This window comes from Lepidochelys kempii, chromosome 12 (genome assembly GCF_965140265.1).
Source record: "Lepidochelys kempii isolate rLepKem1 chromosome 12, rLepKem1.hap2, whole genome shotgun sequence".
In the NCBI taxonomy this organism is placed as follows: domain Eukaryota; kingdom Metazoa; phylum Chordata; order Testudines; family Cheloniidae; genus Lepidochelys; species Lepidochelys kempii.
In genome coordinates this window covers 11,121,771-11,141,836 of record NC_133267.1, presented here as the reverse complement: position 1 = coordinate 11,141,836, position 20,066 = coordinate 11,121,771, and the positions used below count along the sequence as shown (strand labels likewise).

Genomic DNA, 20,066 nt, shown 5'->3' with positions numbered 1-20,066 from the left:
GTTTGGTTTAAAAGTAAAAGGATAAAGGCATAGAACTTATTATCTCCATCTTCTCTGTCCCCCTCCAGTTACCAGAGGATCTTGGTATTTATGATTATTTTAGCCTCAGTCCTGTATCAGGCACTTTGCAGACATGAAGGAAGATACAGACACTCTCCCAAAAATCTTTATCCGCAGACCAGATTCTGCTCCCATACTCACAGGAAGTAGTATGTGCTCAACAAACAGCTTCACTGATTTCAGAGGAGCTACTTGATGAGTACAGTACTGCTTAATACTATTAAGATAGCAGAATCTGACCCTGAATCTTTGCCAGTATGTATGCCAAAAATCTTGGACATCATACTGTGGAATATTTTGACACTACAAAACTATTCAAGCCTATTGTTTAAAAATACCAGTGCACCTCAATGTTATGCTAACCTCATGCCTACGTAAAGAAACACAGTAATTCACAGATTCAAAGTGTGATGACCTACTCTATTTGAAGAATATACTTACAATAGTCACACATCGTGGTACTGTAAGGTATAACTGGAATTGGAACTGTCCTTTAACTGTTTGCTCTTGTTTACCAAACTTCTTCTGGTTCCATTACTACAGAGAATAGCATGAGGACTTCTACTGAATAAAGATATTTCCCAAAGCCTTGGTAAAATTCCATGGCAAACTATTCAACTAGCAATTGTTCTATTTTCTTCAGAGATTTCCAAATGTAAACTGCACAACTGAAAATCACATTATATTTATTTTTGAAGTTATTGGCTTTAAACTGCTTTAAAAGGCAAAAGAAATCATAATCCAATTATTTAAATAAGCTTCCAAGGTGACTAAACTATAAGAGAATAGAATTTAGAATCTATTAGAAAAACACGGTTGGTTCTCTCTAGTCAACAGTGAATAGTGTTTGCATTAAAATGTTTTACATAATGCAAGTTTCTGTCTATAACACATTTACACTATCTCTATAAACAGCTTACATCACAAATCTGATGAGGAATATTGATTTATTTTTGCTTCAACTGTATTTTGATCAATAATTAAATTGTCAGAGGCATTTTTCTTTAAAAATGTAAAAACAGTTACCATGGCTATACGATTAGATTTTTAACCTGTTTATATTTTTTCAGAATTGAAAAATATAAATTGTTACATCTTAAAGCAATCAACCTTTTGGTGATTCATCTCTGTAGGCTCCACAGATCAAAGACTCCTGTTGAAGTCTAGCATACTAAAGGGAATAAAGGGTTTAATGCTTTATTTTTTAAAATCATTACGTTAAACACATCTCAAATTGTGAACAGCAGGAAATAAAAATGGGACTTTATTTTATAGAATACAACTTTATTTGATATACATACTAAGATAAGTACTGACAGTGAAGTGACTGCAGGGGGGAAAAGAAGCCATTCTGAGTTCAGCAACAGCTCACCATCCTGGACTTCAGAACCCATTTCACTGAAGGAGAAGGTTGAGGGAGGAGCGGTTGTGGAATTGTTGACTGCTACTCCAGGTTTATCCTCTATTTTAAGACATGGTCACCGGGAAAAGCCAAATCTGTCCTGGATTATACCCCATGCACCAAGGGCAGCTGTACAGGGTATAGGATAGGGTAGACTTCGGCCTGGGATCTCTGATCTCTACCTGGGCTGCTTTTAAGCATGCAAAAGGAATCACATTGTACTTTAAACACAGAATTGAATTCCAGAGGTTACAGATACATTTACTCTTGTACATCATTATCACAGATGTGTCTCCATGAACCACAACAGCTTAAAGCCCAGTAGGAAAAACAAGCTATTAACATTTATAGATATTTTAAACAGACAAAATTGTTCACCACATCTTTTAGCCTACAATATAACGTTATCCATCCCAGTGCTGGGTTACCACTATAACCAAGACTTTGTACTTAATGGATGTTACCCGGCAAAAGAAAGGTTGATTAAGAACAGCTCAATTGCACATGACACTGCATATAAAACATGTAAGAATAATTTATGGCCAATAACACAGCTTTTGCATCTGAAAAGGATTTAGTACAAGCAAACCAGAAATTTACAAATGAAATACTGTTTAAAAATGAGCCACTAATATCTTTTGAAATATATAAACTGCAATTTCCAGTTAAATATTCCTTAAGATTTTTTTTTTTACGGTTTGTTTAGCATGCAGGTATAACACCAGCCCTATGAAATCACAGAATCCACCTTTCCCAGTATTTTGAAAGACTGTGATAATACCCTCACAGCCATAGCAACAACGAGAACTGCACAACTCAAGTGATTTAGCCATTGAAATGTTTGCGATTAGTGATTCAACAAGTCTCTCTATTTTACTCCTCATAAATAAGCCACACCGATGCCTTCAGAGCACTGCACCCCTTCATCGTATTAATATCACATGCTATACTTACCCCTTAGCAGTAATTCTTTGCCATTTTCTGTAATTTGGTTGATCATTCTTCTCTATTCTTCAGATGACATTTAGTCAGCACATGCTTTTTTAGGCAGCCCTGAAGGACCAGAACAACTAAAACAAGTAATACTGTACTTCCAAAGGAACTGTTCACTATTTCCAGGGACACACTGGCTGCTGCACTGCACAGAATTGATTTGGTTCATAAAGCAATATGCTTTCTCACAGGAAGACTAAGCAGACATTGATATATTCCTGAAACTATAATCCTTTCAACGGAGACGAACTATATAAATGTCACTAACATACTGAAAATGCTGTTGCTAAAATTCCAAGCTACTTATAGTCAGAAGACACATTGCCTACCATCTTCCTGTGGCAAAAATGAACTCTGGAGTTCATCGTGACCTTACAAATATTGGAGAAGTCTCTTTTCCTGGGAAATCCTAGTGGAGAACCATTAAAGACAAGACAAAATTCAAGCCTTAAATGAGAGAAACAGTGCCTATGCATAATTCAAGCTTTAGTCAGTATGCATAAGGAAGAGGTAAGTTTTAAGTACCAGCTCTGTTTCATCACATAAATCCCTCCCCACACTTGAGTCACAGGTTTTCCTCTCCAGCCTTGCACCTTGTAATATGGATGGCCCTGAAGTCATTAGCACTATCAGTTATGCCCCAATGTATTATATTCCCCTATTTTTCGGGGATGGTTCAGCAGAGTAGTTTATAACATCCAGTGCCTAGAAGCTGAAGGTAGAAATATTTAACAGATAGGGAATGAAGGAAACAAAAATGATTAAAGGTCCAGAAAACATGACCTCTGAGGGAAGATTGAAAAAAATTGGGTTTGTTTAGTCTGGAAAAGAGAAGACTGAGAGGGGACATGATAACAGTTTTCAAGTATGTAAAAGGTTGTTACAAGGAGGAGGAAGAAAAATTGGGGTTTTTTTAACCTCTGAGGATAGGACAAGAAGCAATGGGCTTAAATTGCAGCAAAGGAGGTTTAGGTTGGATATTAGGAAAAATTTCCTGTCAGGGTGGTTAAGCACTGGAATAAATTGCCTACTGGGGTTGTGGAATCTCCATCACTGGAGATTTTTAAGAGCAGGTTACACAAACATCTATCAGAAGTGGTCTAAATCAAGGGAGGGCAAACTATGGCCCGCGGGCCAGATCCGGCCCATCAGGGCTTTCAACCCGGCCCACGGGATTGCCAGCCCCATGGCATAGTGGGTCTAAGGCAGACTCCCTGCCTGCCCTGGCCCCGCGCCGCTCCCAGAAGCGGTCAGCACCACGTCGCTGCAGCCCCTGAGGGAGGGGGAGGCAGAGAGCTCCATGCGCTGCCCTCATGTGCAGGCACCGTCCCCCGCAGCTCCCAGTTGTCGCGAACGGGGAACCGCGGCCAATGGGAGCTTTGGGGGTGGTACCCACAGGCAAGGGCAGTGCGCAGCAAAGCTGCCTCCCTCACCCCACCCCACCCCCAGGAGCCACTTCCAGACATGCTGGCCACTTCCAGGAGCAGCGCGGGGCCAGGGCAGGCAGGGAACCTGCCTTAGCTCCGCTGTGCGCCACTGCCACCCTGGAGCCGCTCGAGGTAAGCAGTGCCAGGCTGAAGCCCAGATGCAGAACCCCTCCGGCACCCTGCACTCCAATCCCCTGCCCTGAGCCCTTACCCCCCTGCCTTGAGCTCCCTGCCACACCCCTTCTGCACCCCAACCCCCTGCCCTGAGCCCCCTGCCGCACCCTGCACCCTCTCCTGCACCACAACCCCCTGCCCTGAGCCCCCTCCTGCACCCTAACCCCTTGCCCTGAGCCCTTCCCGCATACCATACCCCCTCCCACACCTCACACTTCCTCCTGCACCCCAACCCGCTGCCCAGCCCTACATTCAGGGCCCTGCATACAATTTCTCCACCCATATGTGGCCCTCGGGCCAAAAAGTTTGTCCACCCTGGTCTACATAATTAGTCCTGCCATGAGTGCAGGGGCCTGGACTAGGTGACCTCTTGAGGTCCCTTCCAGTCCTATTATTTCCAATCAGAAAAATGTATTTTCCATCATAGTAGACTGAGATATTGGAATTTTTTTAATAAAATTGTTTCAGTCTTTCCCCAAGCTGTCTGTATTTTCCCTTTTATATGACCAAAAGAAAAAAAAAACCCATCAGTAACCTCAGATTCGCAATCCAGTTATATAAATTGGACAATGGAGTAGCTGCTCACTACTATTCCTCCAAAGCGGAAAACATTGTTTTAGCTAATCCTTGTTACATTTTGTGCCAATTAACATCTAGAAGAGATTGTTCACTGTAGCCAGCCAAGCTAACGGGAAACTGCAGGGAGCACTCCATAATTAGCAAAGATGTTCTGAGGGAAGAACACCATATTTCATATGCACTACAGGAAGCAGGTCCAGCTCACCAAGTTCAGATTATAAATTCTCTGTGCAGTCTTAAGCACTCAAATAACAGTTCACATTTACATAGTGGCTCTAATCCTAAACCATTCCACATAAACCACCAGGGAAGCATCCCCACCACAGGATAAATTAATAATAATTTGTTTTGAATAAGATTCATCCAGCCAGGACCATCAAGGGAAGTTTTTTTTTTTTAATTAAGCTACCAGACTGACTGCTAAATATATGAGCCTTACAGAAGACAAGTGGAATGGATACTGCTCCAACTGATGCTCACCCATGATTTATTACTATTAGCTTTCTCTCTCTGCATAAAGTACCTGTTTAAATGCTGAGGTTTCTACCACCAGGCTGGTCATTTTAGGTCCTTGCCAGCTCTTCCATCTTCAGAGGAGCGCCTGGTTCTCAACAAAAAGCTGCAGCCCTTTGGCAATGGATGCTTGTGGCTCAGGTAGCATAACTTTATAATTGGGCTTTTTGTCACGGGAGCAGTATTCATCCCAAAGTTCTTTTCAAATTTAAACTTATATACAAGCTATACAGAGATGATTTCACACACCATTTTAAATGAAGGCCACAGCTGGAGTTAAACAGCAGCTATTTAGCACACAGCAATTTAAATAATTCTCTAGTAACACCTCACCTCTCTGGACTCACAAAATTACAACAGAAATTTTGATAAATAAGCCAAGAGACTGAATGCTTGAGAATAAAACTGTTGTGAAGACAGGTTTAAAGGGCAGAGTTCAACTGAGTCTGTTTTTCAACCACAATAGTCTCCCCAGGGGGGAGGTGCACCGTTCCTGGACGTACTGCAATACCAGGTCGATGCGTGGAGTGGATGGAGCAAGCTCCTATTCCATCTCCCTGTTTCAAAAATCCATTTAATATATAGTCCTCAGATAGAGGACGTATCAGATATTAAACTGATAAGAACAGATTTAATAATTTTATTAGAGGTAATGTTGAAATAAGGAACGGTACAGAGTTCAAGCATAGGAGTTTCTGGTTGTCAGGGGATAAGGTATAGATTATCAAGGGGTGCAAAATTCGATTTAGGAGCTGGTGGAGCAAGGATCACATAATAATCTGCAAATTCCCCGACTGGGTGAAAAGTTTAACCGGTCAGAGTACAGACATCGAGATATGGGGTAAGTTATCCACACAACAGCTACGTTCGGTATGCTGGGTATAGTGAGTGAATATGGGGGTGGGGATGGGTCTACCCTCATTTGGTGGGGTTTAATGTTCAGCGGGCTTACGGTTCCAGTTCATACGGTCCGATGGGGAAGGCCTCTCAGTCTCTTTCCCACAGTGTGTGCACAGTGTCGTACCGGCTCACTCCTCCTGGTACTGTCGGTGGCCGGTGATGTGCTCGATATAGATGTCCCTGGACCATCGGATGGTGTCCGAGACCATGAGGCGCCGCATGAGATAAGTGACAATCTAGGCCAAAAAGTTAATAGACTAGAAGCCGAAGAAGGCATTTGAAAGACAGAATTACCAGACTGGAATTTGACAGGGCTTGTGGAGTGCCTTATGAAAGACAAAAGGTAGACTGCATATCTTGAGGTCTGGTTTAATAATGATCCACTGATTACCTGGGCAACACCCTGAGTTTCTGTGGAGATGGTCTTTGCATACACTGCCCAAGTTCAAGGCTGTTTAGCTTGGAAGCACAGACAGGCTCTCAGCACAAGGTGGGGCTGTTATAAAAGTGTGTGGCTCCTAGGTATAAAATTTGTTTCTTACTGCAATCAGCAATTTAAAGTATGCAATAGCAAGCCTCAACAAGTCTGCCTTCTCGGAAAGTTACCGTAGCTCAGCAAAATAAACTACTTCAAATGGCATGTAATAATGGCATTTTGTCTTTGAAATGGAGATGAAAGGCAAAATTACAATGGTCTGACTCCCCTAAAGATATATTTTTTCGGACAACATCTGATGCCCTAAGTAACTTCTCATACACAGGAGTAACTTCTCATACACTGCTTAATAAAAAATGAATAAGAAAAAGCACTGGGCTGTAAGTAGGGATCTCAAAAAGATGGAGAGTGGCAGCTGGTTTGTAGGGGGAAAGTGTGACCTCTTTCATCTGTGATAAAAGAGAAGCTAAAGTCGTCAGTAGAACGAATATACTGTATTATTTAAACACATATCTGCTTCATCTATTTATCAGAGGTATTTACATGGCCCGCACTGCTATTGAATCTCTCCCAGTCAACTTCAGTCCTAGTTTTCAAAGCAATTAATGGATCGAGCCCCAGTTATACTGAAGACCAAATTTTGATCTGTGAACCAACACAACAGCTGCACTCCTCTGGGACAATGCACATCACCAGGACAAAGTATGTGAGATCTGGGAACAAAGCATTCTCGATGGAGGGGACTCAACTATAGAACAAATTTCTAGAGGAGATCAGGCAAATCCAGAGTGTTTAGGAAACACTGCAAAACTATCATCTTCAAAAAATCCTTTCCGCCATAAGAATGGGCACTCACCACTGACACCCCCTCTTACCCAATCAACCCACACCAAAAGAAAAAAAGGAATAAGACCCAAAATACAAACTCTAAGCCTGCCCCCACCCCCAGCCGAGATTTCTTTCCCCCCTTAAAATAACAGAAGTGATGGAGACGCCGTAAAATCCACTTCACTGTGACTACTGAATTTACATTGAAGCTGCTCTGATACTATGGTGATGGGCAGCAGTATGAAACCATAAGACTGAGACATCTGGATTCTATCTTTTTCTAACGGATTTATCTTCAATACCTCTTAAGTGTTAGAAAAGCTCTATTATCCCCATTTCAGAGATGAGGCACTGAAATCCAAGGGCCCTGTCTTCACTGGGAAAAAAGTTATATTTTAAACACATGTTGATAAGCTGTGTTAACATCTGAGGCCACGTCAACAACACAAAGTTCTGTCAATGCGAGTTACGTCTGTGTTCAGCTGCTGACCTTTGTATATCACTTCGGCATGTGCATACTTGGGTGCTTGCACCGACACTGCACTTACTCACCATGAGTGCTTGCATCGACGTAAAATGCAATGCATCAGGGGAAGGTATCCCTGTGTGAACCACACTGCCATCCGGCTCAATGCCTTGTGGGACATTTTTGCAGCGCTTTGTGAGATACCAGTGGTTCGCCCAGGGATTTCTGAGAGCTATGATCAAGTTCCCACCACTCCACTTTCTCCATCCCATAATGCTTTCCACATCCCATAATTTCCACACCTTTTTAAAATTCCACACACTGCTTTTTGGTCTCCACCATCTCTTTTGGTGGTAGCACGGACCTTGCATAGCGCAGCACAACTGTGGTAGAGCAAGGACTCTGGAGTCTGAAATTAGTGCCCTAATCACCAGACCATCCTTCTTGTCATGTCCATCTTAGTACAGCGATCACTGGTAAAAATTCAGCATTTGTCAAATACCTACAACACTATTTCTCCTCATTCCTATAATAGTACATAATAGTATATTAGTGTGACAATGGTGACAAATGCTCAGCACTGGTTTAGACATCATGCAGTAATGAGCCTTGAGGTGTGTGTACAACTTAGCATGGTTATCAATCAAAGCAACTTTGGAACAAGCTGGAGACAAATGCAACTGTAGCAATAGCTTTTAAGTCAAGCAAAGACCTCAGAATCCTGCAAGTGGTATCAAAAAGAAAATCCTTTCCCATACATCCATGCAAAAACTAATAATTTAGCCTTTCGCTCTTAAGGCTGCTACCACTTAATTTTCCACTCTGCCGGCCAAGCAAATATATGCCTGTGGGCATACAGAGCGGAACAATGATTAAAAGATCATCTGAAACTCATCATGACATTTTGTAGTGCCATATATTTCCATGGAAATGGATTCCTCACACTGTTCTAGGCAGCTGTCCTTCAAGGAAGGCATATACTGACAAACAGGGGTGCAGGGAAAAGGTCGGTTGGTACTTCCAAGCCCCACACTGGTCATGATTACAAAAGTTAAACCACTACCACACAGCAGCGGCCAGAATCCACTGAATTAGGTGGCAGTTACTAAAAAAAAACCCTACAAATATAGATCAGTACACAAAAAATATACAGACAAACTTCCAGTAAGGAGATCAAGGTAGATAACTTGAAGTCCACAAGAGAACAGATTATCATTCTGCCGCTTACAGAATTATATTGATAAGCAGTAGGTGTAACAGTCTCCTGCAACATCCTGAATGAACTTAATTCAATAAAGTTAAACCTTATTGAATCAGGGGGTCCGTTGTATTAAAACTGTACGTGTTATTGTGGAATTATAAGTCACTTCTCTAGGAGGAGGGGGATGCTAATATAGTTCCTCTGTTATCAGTGTGCGCGCACGAACACACACACACCCCCCCCTCCAGAGAGCAAGACAGTTCAAACTGGATTCTCCAGTGACCAAGAGCCTAAAAGGATTTTTGGATAAATAGCCTGGTTTTAAATTGGCTCATTTCCTTCTTCCTGACCTAGCAATGGACATTATCCCTGGTCCACGGAGCGCCCCAATCCTTAGAGTAGGGTTGGAAAGCCTGGGTCTACGGAGGCCCCATAGACTGGGTGCTAGTTCTGAGCTGAAGCTGTGATGAACTTTTGACTACAAAGGAAACCCTGTAGCTAGGGTGCTGAAGGATTGCTCCTTCCAGAGCCTATGCTGAGATGGTGTCTAGTAAGCTGATTAACATGCATGTAGCTTTGTAGTGCTTTTATCTTAAGAATAAAAGAGGTTTGCACAGAAAGAACTGTGTGCTAACTTATAACTGGAGCACTTACACCTGTTAACCATCTCTGAAAAGAAAGTAAGCAGCCTGTCTCTGCAGAGAATAACACAGTAAAGGCAGGGAACTGTGCAGCCAGGAAGTACCTCAGTCAGAAGGGAGTAAGACGAGGTCTCCACCCAAGAAAGCCAACAGCTGGGGAGCTGAAATCGAGTGGCCTTGATGAACCAATGAGGGGAAATACAGGTGCAGTTGCCCTGAACTGTGACAGTAGTATCCACAAACTCCACTAACATGTACCAAACCTGCTAAAGAACAAAGTCTGTGAACAGACTGGGAGCAGAAATACTTAAAGTAATACATATTCACTCTGTAGGATCTACAGAATCATCGTTTCATGCATGGAGGAGGAGAAATGCATTATATAACAACATTTTTTCCCCAAGGTACACCTACCATTAGCAACAACACTGCAGCAAAGAGCTAGGGCTATGTCTACACAACAGCTTTTATCGGCATAAATTATGTTGCTCAGGGGGGTGAATGACATCATCAGTCCAGTTTAGACAGTGCTATGTGGATGGGAGAGCTTCTCCCACCAACATAGCTTCTGCCGCTCACAGGGGCTGGAGTGGAGAGAGCTCTCTTAGAGCGGCTATATCAGACAGTTTGCAGCAGTGCAGCTGCGCCGCTGTAAACTCTCTAGTGTATCCGAGCTCTAAATGCTGTAGACTTCTCTTTTGGTAATTGGCTTGAAAGGAGCCAAAACCACAGTCCATCTGAGCGACTACCGCAAAGTGCAAAGTTTGGAACGTGGATGTTAAAGAGCAGCCCATCTCTAAGAAACTGAAGCTTTTGTTGTTCCTGCTGTTGGTCTTTTGTGATTTTGTTCCATAACAACTGGGATTAATTGTGAGGCAGAAAGATTAGCACACGTATAAAAGATTCTGAAGTATGCAAGATAAAAACTATACCAAAAAAAAAATCTTATGCCCAATTTAACATATTTTACATACATTTATAAAGTGTAGTCTGATAGATTCATGTAAATGGGCTAGTGACTGGAAGCAGTTTCACACACCTGGCAAGAGATTCCCTTACTTATGATATTCTGTAGAACAAACCCCTCCCCATAGCATGATGCCTTTGTAGTGTTGCTGCTATTTTGCATACAAAAATCACTTGAGGACTCCTCTATACAGCCAATAAAGCATTTGTAGAATAAGCAAATATGGCTGTTTGGACTACTATGAAGATTCCTTATTCTCTTCAACAGGGTCATTGAATCTAGTCCTCAACAGTTACCAGTAGTGCTTAAATTATAATGAAAAAATTTATTAACCAGAAAACATACAGAAATAAGATTATGATAGGCAATTTACAGGTGATGTTGTAACAGTCATGGGAATATCTTTAAAAAGTTTCCCCAATTTTTTTTTATACTGAGGACAAGTCCATACTCTTAAGGAGTTAGGGATGTAGAATTTAGAAATTATAAATTAAGACATCAATTGAGAGGATTTTTTTTTTGCTTCCTACAGTTAATCTGATAGCTAAAGAAAAGCCTCATACACCAAGACCTCTACACTGTAAATATTTGCAAAGGCAAGTTATTTCATAGAGAAAACTTGACACTGCAATCTAGAAGGTTAAAATACATTCTTGTCTGAAACTGAGCCATAGTGTTTTAATTGAACATTAGAAAACTACTACACATTAAAAAGAGGACGGAGAAAAGACATTCACAAATTAATTAAGTTACAAGACTTAGAATACTCACATACAGCATTCTGTCTTGCTACCTGCTTCAAAAGCATTAGTTCTGGAAGAATTTACTTGACTGCATATACCATAAGCAGACCTAAAGAAGAGCTCTGTATAGCTCAAAAGCTTGTCACTGTCACCCTCAGAAGTTGGTCCGATAAAGGATATTACCTCACCCATCCTGTCTCTCTTAATATGCCATAAACACTCAAATAATGTCTACCACAGCTGGCAGAACTAATTGTACACAGTTCTCTACATACATGGCAAAATACATGTTTCCTGAGGAATAACAAGAGGGGAAAACTATAATACAACAATAGCATTGATACCTTTCACTAGTCTGTCATAAGGAAGACAGAGAACAAACAAATTGTATCCATCACTATTCATGTTCAGCTCACTATTAAAGAGGAACAATTAAGAAATAAAGATGTTGCCAGCCAAATCAAACAGAAATACAAAAAAAAAAAAACCCATTGATCAAATAAGTCTGTTGCACTAACAGAAACAGTGGTATTTGCTTTACTGCATTACAAAAAAAAAATCTGCTTATTAAATTTGGGAAAGCTATCTTGAATGACTTTGTCAAGATAAATTTAAGTTTTTAGCTTGTTCCTGGAGTTTTATATTTAAAAAGAACTTACCACAAAGTGTCTTTATCTCTCTGTGACACTGAGTGTCCCCCATTCCGTTACACACACTAAAAAAGAAAATAATGAGCAGTAGGGTTTTTTTTTAAAACTTGAGTGAATGGTGTTTATGCCTGGCTGCATTTGCTGGCCAATAGGGCTGCAAAGTGTCTTAATCTCCACTTAGCATGGGGCTTCATGTGAAAGCCAAGTTTTAAAAGATCAATAAAACCATAATCATGAAACGTAGTTGTTGGAGTGGGGAAAAGGAGAAAGGATGCTACTGTTTACTTTTAATGAAGCCAAACACTGGCAAGCTGGGGGAGAGAGGGAAGACAGAATAAAGTTTTATATGAAGCAGAGATTAAGTGGGAAAAGACAAGTTGGGGATACCAGTAGCTGAGTTAGGATCCCTGAACAAGTATTCTGTTTGATGTAAATTTCCCACTGCTTCAGCATTTAAAGAACCTCTCTGAGTCTGACCTCTCTTGTTTGAAACATTCATTAGTCAGCAAATCACTGACAGTCGTCATTTGTGGATAAAAATCAACTAGAAAATCCATTTCTCTACATATCCTTGCTAAGCTTTCTAATCACAGTTATAAACATTGAGCAGTGAAGTTTTTGTTTTACACTGCACACACCCCAACAGACATATGAGAGGGTTGTTTTTAACTAATGTTGACGCATCAGAACAATCTTTCCTAGATACTTCCAAATTACTTAAATTCCAGAGAATCCAGAAAAAGGCACAGGTTCTTCTAAATTTAGCTAAGGATTCTGCTGGCAGCCGGCAAAGGGAGTCCTTCAGTGTACCACAGCTGCAGCTGCCTCAGCTACTGCGCCACAGAAATCAGAAGCCATATGTGAGAGGCGTATAAAACAGGCTAAACAGGGCATGGTTTTTTTAAAGTAAGCAGCTATATAGAGAGAGTAAGCATGACAAAGTGCAAACTACTGAAAAGCTTCAGAAACCTGACAAGTCTTCTGGGGCAACCCTACATGGGGTTCCCATGAGAATCTCAGGGCAGTATCTTTGCGTTCAGAAAAAAGAAAAGGAGTACTTGTGGCACCTTAGAGACTAACCAATTTATTTGAGATTGTCTGAACCAGAAGAAGAACGAATACGCCTTCTCCTCCACTATATTCAGTTGTGTTCAATTTTTGGGTAAGTCCTGAAGCCCTTCTCCAGTCTTTCCATTTTCCACATATCACAATCCTATCTTTATCAGCATAAGTCTGTAGACCTATGCACCTGAATGTTGCATCCTGAGTTTGGTACCATTGCTATAGTAACTGCCATCTGCCCATAAGCCGGACCATACACTTGACTTCATAAAGAGCAGAGAGATTTTTAGTTCAACCGCATACAATTTAGTCTCAGACTCTCAGTTTCCATTACAAGTTATTTTATATCCTGGATGGATGTTTACAAGGTGGTTCTACAGTATTTATCACTCTGGCACCTAAACACAGCGTGGCTCTGCATCACATTCATATTGTATTTGTAGCTGGAGGAGGTGAGCCAGATCAAAGCATCAGGTTGGAAATATCTCAACTTCTTTGATCCAAGGGTTTACATAATAAACATTTAGTAGAACTCACATTATATTTGTCATCTGAGACTTTTAAAGCACCTTACATGGCATCATTATCCCCACTTAACAAATGGAGACACCAAGAAAGTGAGTTGAAGTGATTTCCTTGGCAGAGTTATTCAGCCCTTTATCTCTGAAAAGTAGGTAAATTTAGACAAAGGCCCAGTAGCATTTATCTCTGGACAGTGGTAAAGAAATCACATAGGAGTCAGCTCCACCATTACTAGAAGTAACACTGTGCTCCACATTCCAAAGTTATTTCACTCTGCTTCCCTGTAGAGCTGCTTCCTAGAATCTTCCCCAACGCCCTCCTGTTTGGCTTCATTCTATATTTTTCGAGTAACATGAAGAATGACAAGAGTAAGTGTGTAAAAATAGGGTTGCCTCTTCATTTAGCCAAAAACCACATTTGTGTGGGGACTGGACTCTGTTTATCCATATGGCTGCTACTCTCAGCCCCTAAAATACCTGAATTTCAGTCATGCTCTTTTATGTATGTATATAAGAAAGACTCTGTGGGTACACACTAGTTAAGATGTCTAGTTTTATTACAAAGGCCAATTTTTCCCCTGTCTCCAGACTTCGCCAAAGGGTCAAGTCTTTGGAATCTTCTGGAATGAAAAAAATGCTACATACACTATAAGAATTTCATACACATTTTACATGAGCTGCGTTCCAAGTTTTAAGAGCTGTTACTTCAATAATTTAACCTATATTTAAAAGCAAATATTGTCATCAGATATTTAAAAAATACCTGTTTGGGGGAAAGATAAAAGTGAAAATATATGGTCTTGGTATCATCATTTCACCCTCCCGTTCCCCCAACCATTAAAAAAAAAAACAGCTTGCAACAAAGTTCTTTGTATTGTATCAGGCCACCATAACCTATTACTACAAAAAAACCAACCAGCCCACACATTAATACAACATGTAAGATTACTACTGGCCTGCCATCTCTGGAGGAGAGGGCTCCAGGCTGGTTACAGGACTGTTTCATTGAGTTCCATGGATTCAACAAAAGCTGTAATACAACTGGCAAATAAGCATGAAAGTGCATTGGCAAAACCAGAGTTGGTCACTGCCCAAACTAGGTCAGCGACACAAAGCTTATTAGTCTTGATTCCACACACATCACTGAAAGATAAACAGCTTCCTACAGAGCACATATCTGAAGTTGTCAGACTTGTGTTGGCAGAAGTCAAGCACGTCACAGAGATGAACAGCTCAGCCTTCTGAGGACTGGGAAGAGTAATAATCTTTATGAAAGATCAGCTTTAAAATAGAAGTTTTATCATCTTTCAAACCATTTCTTTGCCCCTTTTTAAATGAGCCCCCTACCAAGCCACCAGCTTTATCTCAAATGTTGAAAGGATACCAAGTGTGCATTCTTACTCTTGCTGACACACAAAGCAGGGCTCACACATTTACATCCCTCCTCCAAATGAAGGAAGGTGTCATGGTTAGTCACAAACAGTGAGAGGGATTTATTTTATTTACAAGTGAGTATTTAACCAATTGTTAGGATTAAATAATCACGTGTTAAATATTTTTGTTAAAATGCATTACTTGTGTTGCACTTTGTTTATTTGCTTATAACTAGTGTTGCCAAGAAATTGTAATGTTGAAATGCTATACCACCATAAGATGGCAACACATCCCATAAAAAACAAAATAAAACATTCAAAAGCAAAAAAACCCCATGAAGCAAACAGACAGGGACTGAGGGAGGGAAGGTATCAAATTAAGTTCTCCCAGACTCACGAAGTCTCACAGCTGTATTATAGCATGAGACAGGTGTTCAAGGAATATTCTGAAAGCCAAAGCCAGTGTTTTTTCTCCGTTATTTCAATATTACTATAGTTGAGAGTCAGCATTACCCTGATAACGTCATACCATAACTTGCATTTTAGGCCATCCACGTGATCAGTCAAACTGAGCTACCTGGAGCAGCATTTAAATATGGCTCTTACAAGCAAGCTGCCAAAGCAAGAGGTTCACAAAAATAACTGTACTTAGTTTTCACCACTCTAGCCCTGGTGGCAGGGATCATTCCACTGGGCCACATAGAGGAAATGGACAACGTGCCAGCACACTTATTGCCAGACAACCCCTCCACATATTCATGGATTGCCCATATAACAACACACACACTTTGGGGACAATCACCAACTAAAATTGTAAAGTGACGCATTCCAGTTACACAAAAGTATAACATCCTATCTGGCATCACGGCTCCCACCAACTGTTAGCATCCTACTCACAATCCATACTCACAACTGCCACGGAACACCCTGGAACATTCCTTGCGGGCCCAATTCTCCCCTCAGTTCCAATCAGCTCCCTTTCACAGGTTTCCTGCTGGAACTGCCAGCCTTTCACGGGAGCTTCCCTCACTCAGCATGTGCCTTGTTACTTGGCACTCCCCATCCACTGGATGCTCCCCTACACCTCTACATTAAGCTGGAGGGAGGCACTTGGAAGCAGAGAAGAGACAAAGGGAGTTGTTGTCTCTTCTGCGCAACCACAAAAGGATGGAACCCAGCAGGAGCAAAAAGGGCTAGGTGACTTCTCCCCAGACCTGGAGTTTCCCTTTGCTGGGCCCAGAAAACAGTAGTAGTAAGTGGGTCTTTACTTCCCAGGCCCTAACTACAAGGTTGGAGATCACTGGGAGATGGGAAGTGAAGCCTTTCCCCCTTCCTCAAGCCTCCAAGCTGTGGGTCCGGAGGAAAGGCGCTAGCATGTCAGTAGAGGTAGCAAGGCCATTCATCATCTTTATGCCCTGCTGATGTGACCCAGCCCATATAAATACTATAAGGGGGATACAGAAATGGAAAACGTTACAGCTAAAAACAAAACAAAAAAATATTGCTGAAGCACAACACATATTAACACAGAACCTTCGCCAGACATTTGTCAGCTTCAGAATATATGTAAGTCAGCTGTAGCCCTTTTGGCACATTTTTGTGTAACAGTCTAAAAAGCAACACACCCAGGGCCACAATGCATCAGCCTGCCAGTATGCAGGACAGACAGCTGGGGTTTTTTTCAAATGGGAAATGAAGTTGCCTTCAGGACGTCAGCAGTGGCTAAGTGCAGCAAGATGGACACAGCCAAAAGCCTGGGCTCTCTTCCCTTCACTACCCAAATGGAGCAGTAACTCCTAGTAGTCCTAGAGGTTATTCCTACTCAGCCCCAACATGGACGCAGGAAGTGATCAATTGCTCCATCCTGTGGAGAAGGTACAAGCAAGGCTCCACTACCCCATAGACTAACTCATGCTAAAACTACAAACTGCCTGGTCTTCACTTGGATTTTACCTCATGTCAGTTACCACACATTAACATGAGGTAAGAACACACTTTTTTGCCCAGTGAAGACAAGGCCTAAAGGACTAATACATTTTATGGGTTAATTCCTTAAATATATTTTTGCGGGAGAAGGATAATCCCTAAAAAGCACATAGGGCCTTTAGTAGTGAAGGTTTTCAGGATTAAGAACTAGTCCAGCAGACACCGACCCACCTGTCTAGCAAGCTGTTCAACAAGAGAAACAAGTTTTTGAATGGAGATCCCCCTGCTATACATGTGAAAGAATTTTTACTTCTGAAGGCATTTTACAATGGCACACTAATTAAGCATCTCAGAAGTGTGCACAGATATTACAACACACCCTGGTCTGGCACACTGGAATGCAAAGGTCACTTGCATCTGGAGCCTCACTGTTTTGATCACTTATAGAGCTAGATTATTATTTGTTTTGCCTGTCTAAAATTCCATTGTTGCTTGCAGGGTTGTTGTAGCCACTTTGGTCATGCACCCTGGATCTTTTAAATTCCATTTCCTTTTAAAAGTCACAGTGAAACATCCACAAAGGCTAAACAGTGACATCAGCAACCAGTTAACAGTAGCCTAATTAAAATTCTATTTCCCCACCATCAGCCCCCAGGGTAGGCCCCTCCTCCTTAAGAGATGGCCTTCTTTAACTAAATTAACTGTTAATAAGATGCAGTTATGCCTAACAGAAGCATGCCTAACAGAAGCAACTGTAAAAGTAGCCCAGAGACAATGCACAGAGTATTTGCTACATTATTTAAGCACTGATTTTACATTAAAAAATAGCTGTCAGACCAAAGGAATGAGAGTACATAACCACAATAGGAAAAGCTAACAGTAACATGAGATTAGATTATTTAGCTATAGTTTCTATCGTGAGTTTATTTAGTTGAGAGCACTTAAATAGTTACTCATGTCAGCTTTTAACACTCCCATCACAAATCATGAAAAATCCTTCCATGTGCAGGATTAGGCCATAAAATAAATTCTACAATCTCCCTCATTAAGAAACTTAATTTTCAAAACAAAAAGTAACAACAAGTGACTGAGAGCAAAAGTTGTTTTGAGGGGGAAGGAATGGGGCCAGGAGCAGAAGGACGGATTAGCTTTTTAATTGCAGGGCCATACAGTCTTTTTGCGTCAGAGAAAAACCACTGTAACTAAAATTATTTCTTCTCTCTCGCTGAATGTCAGTGCAACACAGACAGGCTAGCCATAACTACTATTTCGTGGTAAGCCACAGCATATTATTTAATTTTAAAAACCACTTCTAGATAATAGCCCATTACACAATTACATCAGGTCATGTCTAAGAAAACAGAACAAAAATAACTTTCATCACCAGTCAGTTTAAAGACAAAAATGTGACATCTGAATTGATCTTCACATTCTGTACTAACATTGCATTGACTCCATGCATCTGAAGAAGTGGGGTTTTTACCCACGAAAGCTTATGTCCAAATAAATCTGCTAGTCTTTAAGGTGCCACCAGACTCCTCCTAGTTTTTTTTTATTGCATCCTTAGGCTACATACAAAAGGCTAGAATGTTTAGTCACTGTTCCTAGGCAAGAGTTTTCACCCAGTAAATCTTTACAATGTCGTATAACATCACAAGCCTCACTATTACAGACAGATTTGCCAACAGTGGTAAGGAAAGATTTGAAAATCCAGATTCAAATATTCCATCCACATAACTTTTTAGTTAGCAACAATAAATAAGCATGTACAAATCTGTGAACCATTTCCATTACTGTATGACTCTTTTACTGTTGTCTTAGCTTCCTTAAAATATTTTGTGTTACTATAGTGGCCAAAAGGCCCAATGCCTAATCAGGGTCCTATTATAATAGGCACAGCAGGAAGACTGAAAGAGAGCAGACAATGATCCTGCCCACACTCAAGCAATGAGTAACTTTACTCACAGGAAGAAAAGGAGGACTTGTGGCACCTTAGAGACTAACCAATTTATTTGAGCATAAGCTTTCGTGAGCTACAGCTCACTTCATCCGGATGCATGTAGTGGAAAATACAGTGGGGAGTTTTTATATATGCAGAGAACATGAAACAATGGGTGTTACCATACACACTGTAACAGGAGCAGTCCCATTCACTTCTCTTTTAAAGAGAGGAAACGAGATTTTAAAGAGCTGCTAACAGGCCACCCGCTGGCTAGTGGAGGTGAGTCGTGAGGGGTTGGGGTTTTTAACTGTTTCACTCTCTCAATACCAGGACAGGAGAATTGGAGCGTCCAGCGTCAGCTGATGTAACTAGACATGGTCCCAGGCCAGCAGCTAGGCTTTGCAGGCGCACAGCCTCTCCTCTAAGGCGACACCACCCTCTGTCTGCCGGGGACAGGAATCGCCTGTCCCCGGGACACGGTGCTCATCCTGACAACAGTCCCCTCCATTCATATTGGCACTGGCAGGGGGGGAGCTCTGGACCTCTATCCAAATACAGCGCAGGGGAGTGGGATAGCTCAGTGGTTTGAGCAGTGGCCTGCTAAACCCAGGGTTGTGAGTTCAATCCTGGAGGGGGCCATTTAGGGGTCTGGGGCAAAACCTGGGGATTGGCCCCGCTTTGAGCAGGCGGTGGGACTAGATGACCTCCTGAGCTCCCTTCCAACCCTGATATTCTATGAGACGCCCCAGCCCGCGCCCCGTCCCTTGCTGCGCCGGGAGGAGCGAGGCCGGCCGGCCGGCCGGGGAAGTTGGGGGAACTTCGCCCCACTCACCCTCGGAGCTGGCGGTGTCGTAGGGGTCGGCGGGGCCCCGCGCCCCGCCCGGCTCGCTGTAGTCCACCCAGCTCAGCCCTTCCAGGCTGTCGTAGTCCCCGCGCGCCTGGTCCGCCACCGGCACCACGGTGAAGTGCGGCATCTCGCCGGGGCCCCGCTCGCAGCTCCGGCGCCGCGGGTCGCTGCCAGCCGGGCGGGACGCGCTCCCCAGCCAGCGGCGCATTCCAGCCCCGTGCGGTCACTTCCTCTCGGCAGCCCGGGCCCGCCACCGCTTCAGGGGTCTCCACTCTGCGACGGCGAGGGGGCGGGGATTGGGGGGGCTCCATGCTGGGAGGGGGGACTCCACTGTGTGAGGGGGAGGAGGGGATTGGGGGGGGCCTCCTTGCTGGGAGGGGGGACTCCACTGTGTGAGGGGGAGGAGGGGATGGGG

At 42.3% G+C, this 20,066-nt stretch overlaps 1 protein-coding gene and 1 pseudogene across 1 annotated transcript in view; both read right to left on the bottom strand.

Annotated features, from left to right (window-relative positions):
- The window catches only part of SLC12A4 (solute carrier family 12 member 4), a 75,209-nt gene extending 55,416 nt beyond the window's left edge, over positions 1-19,793 (bottom strand). Inside the window, exon 1 of the mRNA XM_073307579.1 lies at positions 19,637-19,793. Within this exon, the coding sequence (XP_073163680.1) occupies positions 19,637-19,778 (142 nt within the window). The 5' untranslated portion in view covers positions 19,779-19,793. The remainder of the gene's footprint in view (positions 1-19,636) is intronic.
- LOC140896577 (U2 spliceosomal RNA) lies at positions 5,626-5,801 on the bottom strand (annotated as a pseudogene).
- Positions 19,794-20,066: the final 273 nt, after the last annotated feature.